The sequence below is a fragment of the Papaver somniferum genome, chromosome 7, assembly GCF_003573695.1.
Source record: "Papaver somniferum cultivar HN1 chromosome 7, ASM357369v1, whole genome shotgun sequence".
Lineage (NCBI taxonomy): Eukaryota > Viridiplantae > Streptophyta > Magnoliopsida > Ranunculales > Papaveraceae > Papaver > Papaver somniferum.
In genome coordinates this window covers 38552705-38571059 of record NC_039364.1, presented here as the reverse complement: position 1 = coordinate 38571059, position 18355 = coordinate 38552705, and the positions used below count along the sequence as shown (strand labels likewise).

Below are 18355 nucleotides of genomic sequence, written 5' to 3'. Positions count from 1 at the left end.
TTCTAATTTTTTCCGGCAAAAAATTGGTCAACTTTTCATCAACAGGAAGCAGGATCGACTCCACTATTCACCAAGGACACGTATTTGCTTCAAAATAGTAAAAGTGAAAAGGTTTAATATTTTCCAAAAAAGAAAAAAGGTAAATCTTATCTAAGATTTCCACCTTAGATATGTCTTCCACTTGTCTACCACTTATAGGTTGTTGTAATTATAGATAGGATTCTCAAAATAGAAAATCTTATTTCTTTTGTTTCTTGCAAACTTTCCCCTATATAAATACCCGTTAAGGGAAAGGGAAAAAGCAAGTTTTTAGTTTTCAAGAGTCATTGTTTATAAGTTTGAGAGTGAAAGTTTCTGAGTGTTTCCTACTTTGAGAGTGATAGTTTTTGAGTGTTTTCATGTTCTGAGTGTGAATCTGAAGTTGTTTGGTGTGTTATCTAAAAGGAATAAAAGACTACTTTGTAAGTATCTCTACTCGTTATCTATGTTTTCAGTTTATTTTAATTATGAAGATTTCATTTCTTTTTTAAGTTTATTTTTATTATGAAAATATTATGAAGATTCCATTTTTTCAAAAGGGGAGATAAACTTTACTTTATCTCCCCTTTTGAACGTTACTTTATCTCCCCTTAAATGGATTTTAAATGGCTCTGATACCGGTAGATTTAGCATTTTATTTAAGGTGGTTATCTCCCCTTAAATAACCACCTATATATATATATATATAACCACCACCTCCTCCCACCTCCGATTACCACCACCACCTCCTCCGATTATCACCACCACCAACCACCGATTACCACCACCTCCTCCTCCCACCACCACCACCACCGCCTATTTAAGAAATGTAACAACATCAATGCAATCACAATTATGTTATGTTACATGATAGTTTTATCGAGTATAAAAGACGCCAGCCGCAGCCTGATTTTGCCATGGGACCACTCCGGAGGTATTTTCCAACAAACCCTTCACTTTAATTTGATTTTGATTGCTTCAATCGAATAGAAATCATCAAAATAGGGTTTTAATAGGAGTTACAGAGCCATGTTCGGTTAGGCCGATTTTCCAAAAAACCCTAGTTTACTAACCGAACTTCTTGAAAATGAAGAACACGAAGAACAGTTCGGTTCTATTGGATTTAAAACTAAGTCACCGAACTCTCTGTTCGGTTGTTTCGCAAAAAATTTTAAAACTACAAAGTAACCGAACTCCACCCTTAGAACCGAAAAAAAAAAAACAAATCCAATCTAACCGAACTGTGTTGTTGTGGCCACTATGTTGAGTTCCAAAATAACCGAACTTAGCCAATAAATCTCGGTTTTTTTGCAAAAAAATTTAAAACTACAAAGTAACCGAACTTAGCCAATAGACGCTGGAACTTCACATTTTTTTTTGTTTGTTAAGTTCGGTAACTTCACAATTTTATCGCAGAAACCGAACTCAAAGTTCTGTTGTTAGCTGTTATGTTCAAGTTTGCGAAAGAACCGAACTTTGTAAACTTATATACTCTTATATTACGTAAAGTTCAGTTAGATCAAAAGTGCATGCAGTTTGCGAACCAACCGAATATAACGATGTAACTCCTAGAAATTCTATTATTAGAGAGTTCGCTAACCTGCGTGTTTGGAACAAGTAACTGAACTATACTTTCAGATGAGTTCGGTTACTTGTTCATCTCACGGGGCAACCGAACTACAACTTCAGATGAGTTCGATTACTTGTTCTTCATATAAAGTAACCGAACTACAGCTTCAGATGAACTCGGTGACTTGTTCTTCATATAAAGTAACCGAACTGTTCAAAATCCGGATCATTTTGAAGATTAACAAATATTCTAGGAGAGGATGGATATGAAGAATCAGATGAGTTTTCATCATTTGAATACTCAAACTTAGTGAATTGGAAAAAAAAATCTATTTTCCATGTTTTTCTCCTTCATCTTCTCTAACTCTACTCTCTCAATAATTCTATTCAACTAATAATAAACCCATCTTTTAATTTAATCTCACTAATTATTTTTAACTAAATCATTCACTAATCATAACCTAAAATTAATTAAGAGGGTAGATTAGGTATTAAATAAATAACTAGATATGGGGTGACCTACAATTACTTCTAATGCCTTTACCCAAAATAAAACCATGGTTCCCAAAAAAAAAACATGGTCCCCAAAAAATCGTTCTAAAAAAAATTCTTAAAGGACTTAAAATGGGCTTTGGAGCCAGCTGGGCAGGGGTGCAAGTGCACACCCTTGCAATGGGCTGGCTCCGCCCCTCTCCCTTCCTCTGATTTTGTCCAGCCGAGCGGAATATGTTTGTTTTGTCAACGTACTGGCATATGTATTCTGCTTCAAATATCAGCATATGCATGCATGTCTAACAAGGATTTTGTCACCAAATGCGATATAAGAATATGAAGACCATAGAGGAGGTAGGATGGGCAGTTGGCCAGCAGATCTAGTAATAATCAAATCAAGGATTCGTACATATGACAGTAGTTGAGGTCGGCGTTTGAATTATTGACAGTTAATTTGGATGCTTATTTCGACCTGCTTCACTAATCTAAACACACAAGTAAGAGAAGAAAGAAAGAAAAATCACTAGTAATTCAAAACTTGTTCATGATAACAACTTAAACCATATTAGTTGACAAGCAAAAAAAGTTAAAAGAGTTAAACAACCACAATTAAGGTGGTATTTGGTGGTGACGTGAATGAACTATAAAACTTACTTATATGGTTCTTCTCTTTATTACCAAGACAAGACTAACAGAAATGAGTTAGAAATAATTCTCTGAATGCACCACAAGAAACCAAAGCAAGAAAAAAATGGAGGCAGTTGGTGAAAGAGGAAATTCTGCTACCGGCCGATTAGTTCATCCAGAACAAGGTATTAGCAAGGATGAAATTTGTGATATAGTTATCACCATTAATGATCATCTAGAAAGTGTTTATACTCACAAATCTATTCTTGTCAACTCCTGTATCATCAGTAGAGTTCCTAGTCATTTTCGCGCAAATCATAAAGAGGACTTAGATCCGAGGTTCGTTTCTATCGGCCCTTTGCATCATCACAAACCTCATCTTATTGCCATGGAGGATCATAAACTGAGGTTTTTATTACGTTTGTTGACGGATTCTAGTTGGAAAGCTCCCGGTGTTCATGATGATGAAACTGACAAGACTAAAAGCTCAGTGAATGGTGAACGAGCAGCAGCAGTAGGTCTAAAGCGATACTGTGAAAATTTTCTGTCAAGTGAAACGGGCGGTGGTGATAGTGAACATAATGGTAACAGTATGATAACGGAACTTGTCTATGAAATGAAGGTAATGGAAGTGGAAGCTAGAAGATGTTATTCAGAGAAGTTTAATGACATTAGTGCAAGTGAATTTGTCACCATGATGATTCTTGACGGTTGCTTCATCGTTCAGCTCTTGCACCTTTATGAGAGGAGTCAAACGGTACAAATTCACTAAACATCTGTCATTTCTGTTTCGAATGAGTATTTTTATGTGTTTTAATGCACTGTCCTTTTTTATTAGGAAGATGTGGAAGATCCCCTCTTTAATATTCGTTGGATGGTGCCGAATCTTCACCGAGACCTGCTCTTGCTAGAAAATCAGCTCCCTTTCGCCGTACTTGATAAAATATTCGAGATAACCTCCGCCTCGGCAGATGACTCTTATTCTCTCCAGAAACTGGCTCTCAAGTTCTTCAATTGTGTGGTTCCACAAGGGACAAAATCATCCGATAAAAAGTGTTTATTCGGTGTCCACCCCGATAATTTGCTCCATTTAGTTCGTCTGAGTTTTGTTTCATCGTTTACAGGCAAGGCAAAGCCATGTTTCCAACTACGTAAGGAACAAAAAAAACTACATACTTTTAGAGAAATAATCCCTCCATATGGACATAATATCGAGGAGCTTATCGAAGCAGGAGGCAAGTTCATGTGCAGAGACAATCATGGTCTATTAGACATCGCAATCAAAGACGGAGTCCTAGAAATCCCACCTCTGCGTGTCGATGATTTCGTAGGTCAGGTGCTCCTCAACCTCATTGCATACGAACAATGTGACCGTTTCTTGGAACCTTATTTTACACACTATGTGTTGTTCTTCTGCGGTCTTGTGCGTACAGCAAAAGATGTTGGTATTATGCATGATGCTGGTCTCCTTCGTCATGAGTTGAGGAGTGATGAAGACGTGGTTGATCTTTTCAAGAAGCTTTCCAAGGGTATTGTTGTCAGTTACGAATGTGATTCTTATTTGTCAGAAACCTTGATCCAGTTTTACAAAACTCTTCATTTTACGAATTGGAATAAATGGAAGAAGAAATGGAGGGAAGACTATTTTAGCAACCCGTGGGCCTTTTCATCGTTTCTGGCTGCCGGTACTCTTCTATTGCTTACTATGATTCAGACTTTCTTTTCCATTTTCTCATATGTCCTTCCTCCATCCTAAAGCATTTTGTAGAGGGTGTTACCCTTTCTCCTTGTATTTGAATCAAGGGATACACAGAATTGATCAGCTATGAGGAATTGTTTTGGGAATGTAGCATTGCCGGGAGAAGTGTTGCACACATTTTGTAATGTGATTTTGCTCCCCCTGGCAACTAGCACTACCGAGGCTCTTAATGCTCTTACTATTCTTTTTTGCTGTCTTTTTGTAACCTACATTAACGTGTGTGTTTGCCACGTTAAGACATCAAAGTCCAGCAATACAAAAAGTCCAGGAATGAATCTAGCATATTTGATTCAACTAGGTAGCACAAAATAAGGACATAAATGCAGAACCGCAGTAAAAAATTAGTCCGTCCAATCATACATGATGACATAAGCTAGAGAATGATCAGCCCGACGAAGAGCCATAGGAAGCAGTTTTGGTATAAGTAAAAATTGAGCAATTCATTTACATTAGAAACATCTAAGAAGAAATTGTCTCCCAGTGTTTTTCAATAATTCACAGACTTCCTATATATGATCTCTAGTACACAGAAAACTAGATTACACTGAGATAAAAAAAAAACCTATTTCAGAGAAACACCTTTAATCAATAGATGTGGCTTTAACTGCAGAACCTGAACCTCGATTATAGAACCAAAACAATGCCGGCTTCTGAACCTGCATGGCCCAAGCTGATCACGTGAATGTTTTCATGAACAACACAGATGGACGTGGAAATCATCAAATACGCAGTGTTTTTCTGTTTTTTCCTCGAGAGAACACGGGAAATCATCAAATACGCAGTTATTCTGCTCTTGTCTTGGAGATCCACGTGAAATACTTTGTGCGCTCCTGTTTATACCGTCTCCATTCTTTAGCTGATGCAAGGAGGACGTGTAGAGCAACAGGTAGAAAGAAAGGCTGCCGAAGAGAGAAACGCATGTGAGAATATTTCAATTACTGAAAAAACAATCAATGGCGGTCAGAAGACTGCAATTGCCATTTACCAAAAGTCACCGAGACTTTGTTTCAGATTACCAGCACATAACATGGACTCATGTAATGGAGAACGCCATAGTTGAGGCTAATCCAGTTTTACTAACCGTGTAAACAGCAAAGCAATGCTCAAAGGAGTAGTAACTGATTGACATGATCGATGGATGAAAGAATGCATCCTCTGCCAAAGCCCTTGCTTGTCTTGAAGAGACTGAAAAGTAATGAAAATTTCAATACTCAGATACTTAATGATGCCAAGTATACCACAGGGGAAAAGTTGGACCATAACACAAAGAGAATTCACTTAGCAGATAATTGAGTTAGAAAGAGAAAATACCAGCCGAAGCTTCATATATTCCATGAGAGGCATTTGTTTGAGCCAGATTTGCAGCTTCAAGTGAAAACTTCACCTGCCCAATCAGACAAATATAACCAACTTAGGAGCTGATAAGATGAGTTGTAAATACTTTATCCACTATAAAATTCTGTATTCAACTCTAAAATCTAAGAAGGCTAACCTGTTTCCCAATTTCATCCTTAATTATCATCCTTGGAAGTGATTGAACCTCCACGTCGAGCGATGCCATGATAGAGAATTAGACCAACATATTTGAAATAAACCCATCAACACTTTGAACTAGTTACGAAATTTGAAGTATTGAGAAATACCAATCTGGAAAGAGATCCAAGAGTTGTGGCACAAGAATGAAGATTGAAACAAGTATGCTGCCTAGACAATGCGTCCAACTCCCTACAAAATAGAACTAATTCCGTCAGCCCTATCCCAAATGCCTCTACGAATTACAATTTCATTCGGAAGGTCTCGTGACATTTGGCTTTATCAAATTATCAAAAGAATGATTTGGTTACAACTCTTACCAATCCGTAAAGCCTCTTTCACTGGATAAAATATTGGACATGCCCGATTCACCAGCATAAAGATTGTTGGATGTCAGACCAAATAGTTGCCGAAGCTGCCCCAAGGAAACCTCGAGGAGTTCCTCAAGATCCTGTTTCAGAAAATGCACAAGTGAGCCCGAAATGTCATACTTTTAAAAATATCAAGCCAAATTGCAACTCATTCGACATCACCTATATGAATGGCTTTTAATTTCATACGATCTAAAGTAGGTACTGAAATGACTTAACACCATAGGGAGATCTAACCTCAGAGGTCAACGTACGCTTCTGGGGCTGAGTACTATCGGAGCTCCTGAAGCATTTTGGGGGATTCCAAACAATAACACCACCCCACATCTGCAAAAAAGCCATAAAGAATTCAAAAAACAGAATCACAGATGCAACACGTTGGGAACTTGGGAGGATCAGGTAAAAAGAAGCTGAGATCACAACAACTCACAGGGGATATAAATCCATTTGTTGTGGAAACTTTGCCTGATGGAAGTTGTAATCGGAGTGGACATTCATCAGCGGATGGTATATATCTGGTAAATAACAAAAAAATAAATATTGCTGAGTGTTTTCTAATCATAATAACAGTTTGCAACATTATCTACATACTGGGAGGTTAAACCAACAACTAATAACTGTACCAAGAAATTGACAGGGTAAAACGCGATTGTGAAGATTAAATAAGAGAACAAAATGAGTAAAAGAGTGCCAGACAACGAGTGAAAGGATATACACCACAAATTGCAAAACTTTTGACCGTCCACCAGCCGCAATAGAAGTATCCAGGTGCCACTCATTTGAATTAACCTGTTAGGTTCACCCCATAATGCAGGTGAAAGTTTTAATACTTCGGTAGAACAATAATAACAACACTGAATTAGGAGAATGACTGAATTTTATTTTGCAACTTGAAGATTAAAAAATGATGAACAAGAGCAGGTACTATAGCATTATCTTTTATAGATCAGAAATACTTAAACATGAGATTTAGGTCAACCACGGCAATTTTGACCTTCTAATTGTCATTATATATATTGAGCTAATGAAGCTCCGGGTTGGTGGTCACACTAGTTGAAGCTGTCACAGTATGTGTGCATACTGTTATACATAATTTAGTTCAATACTACTGTGCTGAATAAAAATTCCTCATTTTGAGGGAAAACAAAACCTTCCCTTGCAGCAACAGAAGTAGGATTGAAAGCTGAGGAGCCCTAAAAGAGTAGGATGGGCTACATATTAAACATCTAGAGGGGCTATAAGAAGAAAGTTCCAGAAAATGCCTTGAAAAAAAGGTTAATGGGTGTGTTTTAGAAATTTTGGGGTGGCAGCCACCCCCAATTCTGTCACTACTCCCTGGGAACTCCAGGATATAGTCTAGATGTAGTCACCAAGTTCTACACTCCTACTATCACTTAATGTCCTACTTAACAAAATTATAAGAGTAGGTTGAGGAACATACAAAGAAAGGAAGGTCTTTAGTTCTAAAGACATAGCTAGACAGCTTTGCGTCCCAAAAAGAAAATGATGACTTTGGCGTGTGGTATAAAACCTGACCATTAATGAGAAATGGAAAACGTAAGATTAGCTTCCAGCCCACATGTAAAATACATTGAAATTAGAAGTAAAAATAGAAATGAAACTTTTTACCTGACTTTCTACAGTTAAGTTCGCAATAGGTGCCAAAGCCTCCACCACAGGGGCCAACAGGTCTTCATCTATTTTTCGGAAATCCCTACATATAAAGTTTAAGAAATTAAGCAAAAATATAACACATCCCATTAGACCGTTACAGTGAACGTATACTTTCGTATTTCATACCAGTCATAAATCCAATCTTGTGGATTAGCATTCAAAAGACTAAATGAAAGAACAACCCTTCCATCAGCACCCACAGGCATAAACTCATTTTTCGAAATCCCCTCTTCCTTCCCACCATTCATAAAAAACTTCACAAAAACATTGGCAATACTAGAAACTGTACCCATTTCTTCAACTTTCCCAACTAACCAAGCATGTCGATATTTCCCAACCACAACTCTAACCCCATCAACATCATCATCTTCCTTGTTCACTACCACAACACTATAAACCTTTCCACCAGAACTCTCACAATTCTCATTTCTACTCAAAATTGAACGAAACATTTCATCAATTCCCTCATCATTACCATTCAAATTAACAGATGAATCTATCGTTCCACAACGCCATAAACACGAATCTCCACCATCCAAATTCTTATTACACACATTACCAGAATCGACTGTAACTGAAACAGTATAATCTTTCCCACAGCCACCACAAACTGGATTGCCCCCAGTTAATTTCTTCATTTGCTCATTAATCATAAACCCTAATTTCTTGGCATGTAGTTTTTTTTCCGCATCGAAACCTAAATAAATAACTTGAAATCTACATGGAATGTGTAATGGATTTGACTGTAGAGTGCTTGATAATGAATCGATGTCATGAAATGGTAATGGAGAACGGTAAATCTCAATTGTTTTGAGTAGAAATGGAAATCCTAGGATGAATGAAGAAAGAACTGTTAGGATCATAATCAAACGCTTGATACCTGGTTTAGTTTTCCGCATGGTTTTTGGATCGAATTCGCCGTCGTTCTTTGGTAACGGTTCAGTGGAATTTTGGGTTTCTGAATTTTCCGCCATTGATTCCTGTAGAATTTCAAAATTTTCACTTTATTCAGCTTTACCTTAATCCTTTATACTTACAAGCAGTGTTTGTTGAGTTGCCCAATAGCTCAGAATCATATACTCCTCTCGACTGGGATCTCTCCTCCTACGCAAATTCAACCTTTTCTCCTCTCGACAAGGAGTATATTCTTAGCCCCTCGTTATGTTTTATTTTTATTTTTGAAACAGAACTTCATTAAGAAACACTTTTGTTATGGGTGGGGGGGGGGGGGGGGTCTTTGGATCAGGGGTGTGGAAAACTCGTACTTTGACTCAAGGAGCTAGGAATGAGTTGGATTTCAAGATTTTCTGAGCTAGGAATGAGTTGGATTTCAAGATTTTCTGGTCTAGAATACCCTTTAAAGTAGACTCGTATTTATTTATTTTTTTCTAATACGCGAAAGCCGGATCCAGGTCCCTACCCGAACCCAGCCAGTTGGATTGGTCCCACTGCCAGACCCAACACCGCTAAACCCACTGTACAACTAATTTATTACAAACCTTTACGACGGCGGGGATTGAATCTCTGACTTCCTCCTTACTGAAGTTGATGGGACTCATTCAATGCAGTGAATATCGGTCGAGGACCGAGACACTATATTTCGATGAATATCGGTGAAATATTGGCAATATCGGCATCTCGGATAAACACCATTATCGACGATATCTCGGTCATCTCGGTCGAAATTAACTACATTGGACTCGTTAAACATTTGTTAAAAAAATTAGCTCATAATATCTGTCAACGATTAAAACACTAAAAGCCCATAATATCATTCACATATTAAAAATTAGCTCATAATATCTGTCAACGATTAAAAATTAGCTCATAATATCTATTAACGATTAAAATTAGCTCATAATATCATTCACAGATTCATGAGTGAGTTAAGTTTTAGTGATAGATTTTAATTTTAATTAACTCATAATATCTTTCAAAGATTAAAACACTAAAAGCCCTAAAAACCCGATTTCATTTGTGATGTAAAATCAAAAAAATTGGGCACTTTGAGACTGTATCTTCGAAAAAGTTAACGAAAATGACTGGCGAATATAAAGATATTCAAGGTTGGAAAGATGATACTCAAATGTCAAATAACACTTCATTTTCCAATTTCAAAGATAAGAGACTCAAATGTAATATTTTTTGGATCTTTGTTTTTAGATGTACCTGTGTTTGCTTGAAATGAATAGTCGCGTGAACCCAATAATTAAAGCATGATTCTCTCCTCTTTTTATGTCGGTCTCTATAAGAAAATAATATCAGTATTTAAGACCTTGGTTCGTTTTTATCAGTAGATGAGAAATTAAAGATTCAAATTCATAATTTAAAACGTGAATTACGAATTTCTCTACCATACATAAGGAAGTGAAATGCAATATTTCACTGTCAAGAAAGTAGCGATGAAATAGAACCTATCACTACCGCTGAAGTACCATTTGCTATGCAAGTGATGGTGAATGCAACATTTCAATACCATTTGTTTGGTTAGTCTTACTGATGAAGTAGAAGAACATGCGGCCTAATCAGTGCTCAAATGTGCAAGTAGATAGGCAATAGAGAGTTTTAGGGGAGTTTTTATTTTAGAAGAGTTTAAGCAGTTGGTTGGTTTTTATCTTCATGTTTTTGATTTATTGGTATCTAAATCATGCTTATCTTGTCTTAGTTTATCTTTTCCGTGCTTGTAAGGGTTATATTTATGGTTTGGTTTCTTTGTTTAGTCAACAGTTTGATGAATGATAAATAAAAGTTGACTCAGAGAGTTGATGTCAGTTGATGTCTCTGATCTCATAAACCTGCATCACTTACGAATGTCACACTTAATTTCATTGTTAAGGTTGTTTCATTTGCAGCTCTCCCTATGAATGAAGAAAATCATTCCATGTTGATATCTTTGGTATCCTCTGAATATACTGAAATATAACTACATTAACGGGATATGGATATGTGGGCAGGTTGGTGGAAGAAAAAAAGTTCAAAGGCTACCATTTTAGATGTCAAAAAATACAATATGTACAACTAAGTTGCTTATTATGTTATGTTTGGATTGCCTTTGGATTAACTTATACGTCATTTTATTGTCTTAAAAGACTATTAAATGATTAGTTCAAACACATGAAACATCTTCTAATGGCACCTTACCAACATCAACAATGGTAGCAGCATCTATGGCTGGGGATTGTGTCCTTCAAGCTTATACGCATATTAACTAGTGTCCGACTTGAAAGATACGTTAGGAATGGAAACAAGATCAAGTCAATATTACTAACCTCAAGTGGAAGGATGATGTTTTCTTTGTAGTCGTTACTTCTTCACTTTCTTCAGGTCTTCGGAGTAATACTTGTACGTCTCAACATTCCTAGACTTTCTAGTCTAACCTAAACGAAGTTTACTATAGTATTTAATCAAGCGACTCTAGATGATTTTTGATACTAAAATATGACAACCAAACTTGACATACCAACGCTTGGTGGGTTCAACCGAACTATGCTCTAACAATCTCCCCCTTTGTCAATTTTAGTGACAAAACTCTTATTGCATATGGAGCTAAATGAATTACAAAATAACTCATTCTTCATACGCTTGATTCCAAGTTTCAACAACACAATAACCTGCATATATTCAAAAATAAATGTCATTGTTGACATTTGAATAACAAAAGCACTTACTCCCCCAAAAGTCAAGCTAGGTAAATATTCAATCCGAACATCTTTGTTATTCCCCTTTTGTAGTATAAAATACTACACAACATGATGATATGTTTCTCCCCCTTAGTCTATACTTTACCCTTTCGTTAGATATAACGTTTAAGCACAATTGTCCTTTCCCTAGTGATTAAAAATCACTTGTTTACTTCATATATTTCTCCCCCTTTTTTTCACAAAAATGAAAAAGATATGAGCAAACAAAGGACAAACCGAAAGGATCTTACAAATCTATAAGACTTGTACAATCTATAAGAGTTAAGCACGAAGGCTTCACATATCATTTTAGATAACCAATACTAAAACCGAAACTACAAAGGTAATTTAGTTTAAATATGTTATCAAGGAAACAATTGCCCGAAGCAATTTTCTCTTTAATCCGAAAAATCGACTAAGATACTTAATTATTTTCTTGGAAGAAACAACTTTCGGACCGGATATACCCAGAGACTTCCATAAATATACAAAGTATATATTTTTTCATTTGTTCGTAGTCTCATGTTGGAAGTTTTTTAGGATGAATATTAAAACTCGAAAATCTTAAAGGATAAATCTTGTTTCCTCAGTATCCCTACGCCTTCGATTTCTAGAGTCACACACGTGAATCACCAATCCTTTTGATCGTATTCCAAACAGTAAAGGATAAATCTATTTGGTAACCACTCTATTCAATCTTGGTAATAATATATGTGAGTTGTTGACAAAGGTTCCTCTGTTTAATATAATGAACTCCTTTGTCTGGTGAGATCAATCCAAACTTTGACTACCGAAATAATCAAACTCTAGATTTTCAATCAATCAATATATATCTCAAAGAGAAACTATAATGTGATGCCGAACTCACGCACCTAGACAATCAAGTCTATCAAAGATATACGGGATTCTAGTTAGATCCCAGTCGATCAAGGTTTGTGCACACAATTCACAAGATATGAAACTAATAAAAATTCTTTTTCGTCTTCAAATCTTCTACTGCCTTCAATAACCTGCACAACACCACTTAAATCCTCTTGTGATCAATCACGCAAATACGGAGTCTGCTAACAATGGATTATCACAAGTTGTCTTTAGATCCGAAAATGCTTCTAAAGATCTTGTCAATACTTTGATCTAGTTTGAGTGAGCCTTATATTAGAAGAGAAGGTTCTCAAGAATAAAAAAACTAGGTGCAATCAAAGTTTCAACAACCGTTAGTCAATCAAATCAATAATCGAAAACTACAATAACAATGCAATTATCTAGTTCCCCACCAACGGTACTCGTAGAGCTTCTTGATCCCACAGAAGACTTTAAACGAGCGGTCGTAAGAGATTTTGCCTAATTAGGGTATTTTTCTCTCCAAATAGACGGCTCTACCAGAAACAACAACAATGAAGTTTTCCTGGCTCTTAGGATAGTTTGCAAGAAATGCAAACTCAAGTAATTATGCACCAAGGTTGTTTGGACAACAAGGAAATTCCAAAACCGAAAATATTCTCAATATATTCACATTAAAGTACCTGATTTCGGTTTTCCTATTTCCACTTAAATGCCAAACCATATTTCCGAAAACTCTCATAGAAAACTTATATTATTAGTCTAACACATTAACTCATACTCCCTCTGTTTCTGAAAGACTGTCCTCTATTCCATTTTGGTATGTTTCAAAATTGTGTCTAGCTTCTGTTTATATTTATATTTTTCCAATAAACTCTCTAATATACCCTTAAATTTTTATATTCATAAATTCTTTCTTAATGGCCCAATCTAAAATATTAATGAGATCTGTATAATTAAGGAAACAAATATATCCTTCATTCCTTTTAGCTTTCTTTTTTTATTTTCTATTTACAATCACATAACAATTTTTGGTAGTTTTATTACTAACATTTTTATCCAAATAAATTAGGCAAGTAACTAAGGGTATGCATGTAAACTACTATGGTCTCCTTAATATTTTGACAAAGTCAAAGCGGACTGTCTTTTGGAAACGGAAGGAGTAATATTTTCCAGAGGATATGCTTTAATTGCTGGTAATTAAAACATATATGATGAAAATCATAATTAAATGCTTTTCACTTTTTCGGACATGGGATCACCTTGAGTGCCAAGGAATATCTTTGAACAATTAATGATAGGAGTTATGCACATGTTCAAATAATGTCGACATCTAAAAGCTTATTATCTTAGCAAACCCAAAACCCTAATTCACACACATCATGACGAAATATGTGAACCATCGAAACATGGTTTTGCTCATGGAACCGATTATACCATCACTCCAAAATATGTTGTGACCGGATATAATAGGTTGTAATCGGTTACACCTTTGCTCCACAAAGTAGCTTGTGACCGATTACACATTGCTCCCTGAAGTAGCTTGTAATCGGTTACACCTTGCTTACCAAAGGTAGCTTGTGACCGATTACAACTAACTTCCCAATTCATCTTGTTACCGGTTATACCTTGAATCCCAAAGTAACTTGTGACCGATTACAACTTGCATTCCAATATAGTTTGTGATCGGTTACACCTTGATTTCCAAAGTAACTTGTGACCGATTACAATTATCTATATTATATAGGCTATGACCGGTTATACCATAAATCTCAACAAGTTAAGATAGGTTCTACCTTGTCATCTTATATTGATCATTCAAAAGATATTCAATAAAGAACCTGACCAATCATGATTTCCTTTCGATTATGAAACAAATTCATATATGTACTACCTTTAAACAAATGTTATAAAACATTGTTTCCTAGGGTGAAATCTGTGGATGGGGAAAAACGGGTTGCCGGTTTTTCGGGAAAGTGGAGAGTCGAGCGTGCTGTCGAGACTCCTCAGCCGGGCAAAATGTTAATCCTCACACAGATGCACCGCTGCAAAGGGGGTGCTTAGATTCGGGAAATCAATCTGGATGACTCCGGCCTAAACCAAGACAATGGCCGTTCCAGAGTCAATTCAGTCGCAAAGAGGGAGATGGGTTGATCTGTAGGAGGGAAGCTGAGAATTGTGTGGGATCAGTGATGATCGAGGATTGTGGGTGTGTTGAAGGTTTCTGCAATAATGGTGAACTGACAAGTTCTAATAAGTTCTGATGGATTGATGAATTCCTGAGAGTGATATGTTTCCTTCGGGATCGGCAGTTGGATATGTTTCCTTTATCTTGATTTTTGTCTGACATCCTGTCAGTGAGAGTTTTGAGATAGTTAAATAGTTCCTTCTGAGTAGCAGCCATGTCAGATTGATTCTTGGCGAGAACTTCTTGGACCTTCATGAGATCGCCTATGGTAGGCGGATTTTCTCTAATTTCTTCTGGATGCCGCCTAAAAAGAGTATGATTTTCGACATTGGTGTGAGGAGGAGTAATGTCACCACCATTATTAGAAGCATGAATGGTTTCAGGAGTACCACCATTGTTGTTGCTGGTGCTAGCGTTGTTGGTGTTGGGATTTGTAACCGAACCTGATCTAAGATCGACCATCTTGTGAAAAAATGAGAGATTGCAACCGAGAGATTAATCTCCCACTGTGGTCTCCAATCTGTGGATGGGGAAAAACGGGTCGTCGGTTTTTCGGGAAAGTGGAGAGTCGAGCGTGCTGTCGATACTCCTCAGCCGGGCAAAATGTTAATCCTCACACAGATACACCGCTGCAAAGGGGGTGCTTAGATTAGGGAAATCAATCTGTATGACTCCGGCCTAAACCGAGACAATGGCCGTTCGAGAGTCAATTCGGTCGCAAATAGGGAGATGGGTTGATCTGTAGGAGGGAAGCTGAGAATTGTGTGGGATCAGTGATGATCGAGGATTGTAGGTGTGTTGAAGGTTTCTCCAATAATGGTGAACTGATAAGTTCTAATAAGTTCTGATGGATTGATGAATTGCTGAGAGTGATAGCTCGAGAATTCTACGTAGACGAGAGTCTGTCTGTTCAATCATGGTTTCAGAGACTTATTTATATTGTCATAGTCGTGAACACCTTGATCCCTGTAAGTGTGACGGTTTCTTGAGTGAAAGAGTGGGAAAGTGGGAGATCGTGGTAAAGTCAGTTCCATGTCGTGTGGAGACTTCTAATCATGCACCCACTACTTTGCTAACTCCTTCAACCGTTTACACGACTTACGCACATTTCTCGTTGTGGATGAATCCACGTGCCGTAGACCGCCATACCAAAACCCTACGTGATATCCCCCCATTTGTGACGTGATTGACGTCTCACAAGTCGTAGATTCTGCAGGGCAGACGTGTTTTGATTAGTCAATTGTTGACAATGAGTCAGACTTTCGTTGAATCGAGCATGAATGATGAATGCTCAGCAGGTTGAACATGTAGTTCTCTGAAGGGATGTCAGTATTGTTGATTCACTGATAAATTACTGACGAGCGACTGAGCAAGTATTGCTCAATTCTGCGAATTACTGAATATTGAGGATTTGATGAGCAACTGAGCAAGCATTGCTCAATTCATCAAATTAGTGATTTTTGATAGTCTGTCATGCAACTGAGCAAGTATTGCTCAATTCGACAAATTAATGATGAGTTGCTGAATATTGATCAATATTCGAGCAATTGAGCAAGTATTGCTCGATTCGGAAAATTATTTACTGGCGACGTGACCCAATAAAATATTAATTAAAATATTGGTAGATTACCGAATATTGTGTAATTAATTTTTATGCTGATTGGTGGATCAACATAAATTTATTAGTGTTTGAAATTGCTCAGAATGATGGTTTCACGGAGCGTTTATTCGAAACCCTAATTTTCAATCAATCCTCCATCAATTGGCGAATTGTTGAAAATTAGTCATGAATGAAGAGGGACCGACCACATGGGTTGATGAACGCCCATGTGATGCCAGTGTTCGAGTGAGCACGCACCAGGGTTCTCAGTTTTAGAGTTGGTGAAAGAATGATGATTAAATGGTGGTTTCACCATTTACTGAAAATATTCATGGATTCATCATTAGGTGGTAAAACCTAAGTATGAGATATGGGACCGACCAAGGGGCATGGGACCGGGTCTTGGTGGTCACGGGACCAGTTGTTGGTCATTCGGAGAATCCCCAGTTGGTTGGAGAAAGTTCGGGCCCAGTATGAGCAATTGAGCAAATTAGGTCAGAATTATGAAAACATGTGGGACCGGCTTTGTGCAAGCCCTAGGAATGACTCTGGTCAGTCATGAAGGCGTGCACGTGTTTCCATGGTGTCCGTGTCTCCATACTGAGAGTTTCAGTATTTTCTGATGTGTGTTCGAGCAACATCGTGAATTTTCAGAAGAGTTTCATCTTGACTGAGAATTCTCGATTTTTGTTGGAATGAGCATGTATGCTCAATTCATCAATATTTTGAAAATATTAAAATAAAAGTGTTTTAATATTTAAAATTGTCGTGAGAGGCTAGCCAATCGTGTGACCATGTTGGCTTTTGGTTTTTCGTGTTTCGAGCAATATTTGAGAAAATATGAAGAAATCATGAATTTTGCTCAAACCCAAGAGTTTCACGAGTTGAGAAAAATAATAATTATGAAAGATTAGGGATTACAAGGTGTGGGACCGGCCAAGGCTAGGACATGGCCGGCCGGCCATGTTACTCGGTCCCGCACACCTTTCCCTATTTTATACTATTATTTTTTCGTGAATCTTTGAAGTTATGAAGAATCCTTGAAAATATGGAGAATCCATGAGTTTTTGTTGAAACGGAGGAGTTTAGTGAGATTGGGAATAATAATTATAAAAAGATTCCTCATTATTTCATGGGCGCTTCTCCATTATTTTATTATTATTTTCTCTCTCCTATTTTTGTGTAAGATTCCTCATTATTTCATGTTTTTGGACGCTCGTTCGTGTATCCGGATACTCAGTCGTGCATCATTGTCGAGTACACTCGCACCATTTTTGTGAGGCTTACTCAGTGATGGTCCAGATGCCTGATTGCTGAATATTTATTACTAATTTATGAAATTCAGTGGAGAATAGTTCATGAAACTGAGTAATTTTTCATTATTAATTCATAGAATCAGCTATGGATTCGACTACGAATTCAGAATAATAAAATGAGCATTACCACCCTATGGGATCGTGGATTCGACCATAGAATCGGAGTAATTAAAATTATCCATTACCATTTCATGAGATCAGTGGATTCGATCATGAAATCGGAGTAATGAGATAACAAAGTTGTGTTTTATTGCCATTCTATGAGATCAAGCTGTGGATTCAATCATAGAATCAGAGCAATTGTTATTGCCATTCCATGGGATCAGGCCGTGGATTCGACCATGGAATAGGAGCAACGTTATTTCCATTCCATGGGATCAGGCCGTGAATTCGACCATGAAATAGGAGCAATGATAGATTATTCTGGGAATTCAGTAGTGAATGTCACGGCAGAAGTAATCTATTTCAGAAAAGATATTAGCCAGTTAAAGCGTCACATCCATTCTGAATGGTGCACAGTCAGGGAGTCACGACGTTGTTTACGACCTGAAGGCGTTAGTGTTCTCAATCTACGGAGACCCGCCTGAATCTATGCACTCTCTCCACATAATCAGGGAACGGTGAGTGTCACCGACGTCCTGAAGGCGTCCGCCTCCCAACTATTCTTCTATGTGAAGGTGGGTCTCTC

General features: G+C 37.2%; 2 protein-coding genes across 3 annotated transcripts; one reads left to right on the top strand and one right to left on the bottom strand.

The window, feature by feature from the left end:
- The first annotated feature begins 2777 nt into the window (after positions 1-2777).
- On the top strand, positions 2778-4650 carry LOC113292668 (UPF0481 protein At3g47200-like). Of its 2 annotated transcripts, XM_026541549.1 has the most exons (3): positions 2778-3045; positions 3145-3463; positions 3545-4650. In XM_026541549.1, the coding sequence occupies exons 1-3, from the start codon at positions 2831-2833 to the stop codon at positions 4460-4462; spliced, it is 1452 nt and encodes a 483-aa protein (XP_026397334.1). In that variant the 5' UTR covers positions 2778-2830; the 3' UTR covers positions 4463-4650. The 2 variants fall into 2 exon arrangements, with proteins under 2 accessions (XP_026397334.1, XP_026397333.1); XM_026541548.1 differs by having other exon boundaries at positions 2778-3463.
- A 196-nt stretch (positions 4651-4846) lies between these two features.
- On the bottom strand, positions 4847-9217 carry LOC113297028 (GPI transamidase component PIG-S-like). Its single transcript, XM_026545417.1, has 12 exons — positions 8170-9217; positions 7999-8083; positions 7811-7900; positions 7085-7158; positions 6800-6884; positions 6607-6696; positions 6319-6449; positions 6109-6190; positions 5958-6005; positions 5777-5849; positions 5547-5650; positions 4847-5364 (listed from the first exon to the last, which is right to left on the bottom strand). The coding sequence occupies exons 1-12, from the start codon at positions 9015-9017 to the stop codon at positions 5248-5250; spliced, it is 1827 nt and encodes a 608-aa protein (XP_026401202.1). The 5' UTR covers positions 9018-9217; the 3' UTR covers positions 4847-5247.
- Between the last annotated feature and the right edge of the window lie 9138 nt (positions 9218-18355).

Coding starts and splice junctions, on each gene's coding strand:
- LOC113292668 (XM_026541548.1), top strand. CDS start 2,831: ATGGAGGCAGTTGGTGAAAGAGGAAATTCTGCTACCGGCCGATTAGTT. Junction 3,464..3,544: donor TTTATGAGAGGAGTCAAACG/GTACAAATTCAC, acceptor CTTTTTTATTAG/GAAGATGTGGAAGATCCCCT.
- LOC113297028 (XM_026545417.1), bottom strand. CDS start 9,017: ATGGCGGAAAATTCAGAAACCCAAAATTCCACTGAACCGTTACCAAAG. Junction 6,885..7,084: donor AAAGTTTTGCAATTTGTGGT/GTATATCCTTTC, acceptor GTTATTTACCAG/ATATATACCATCCGCTGATG. Junction 6,006..6,108: donor TTGGATCTCTTTCCAGATTG/GTATTTCTCAAT, acceptor CTCGACGTGGAG/GTTCAATCACTTCCAAGGAT.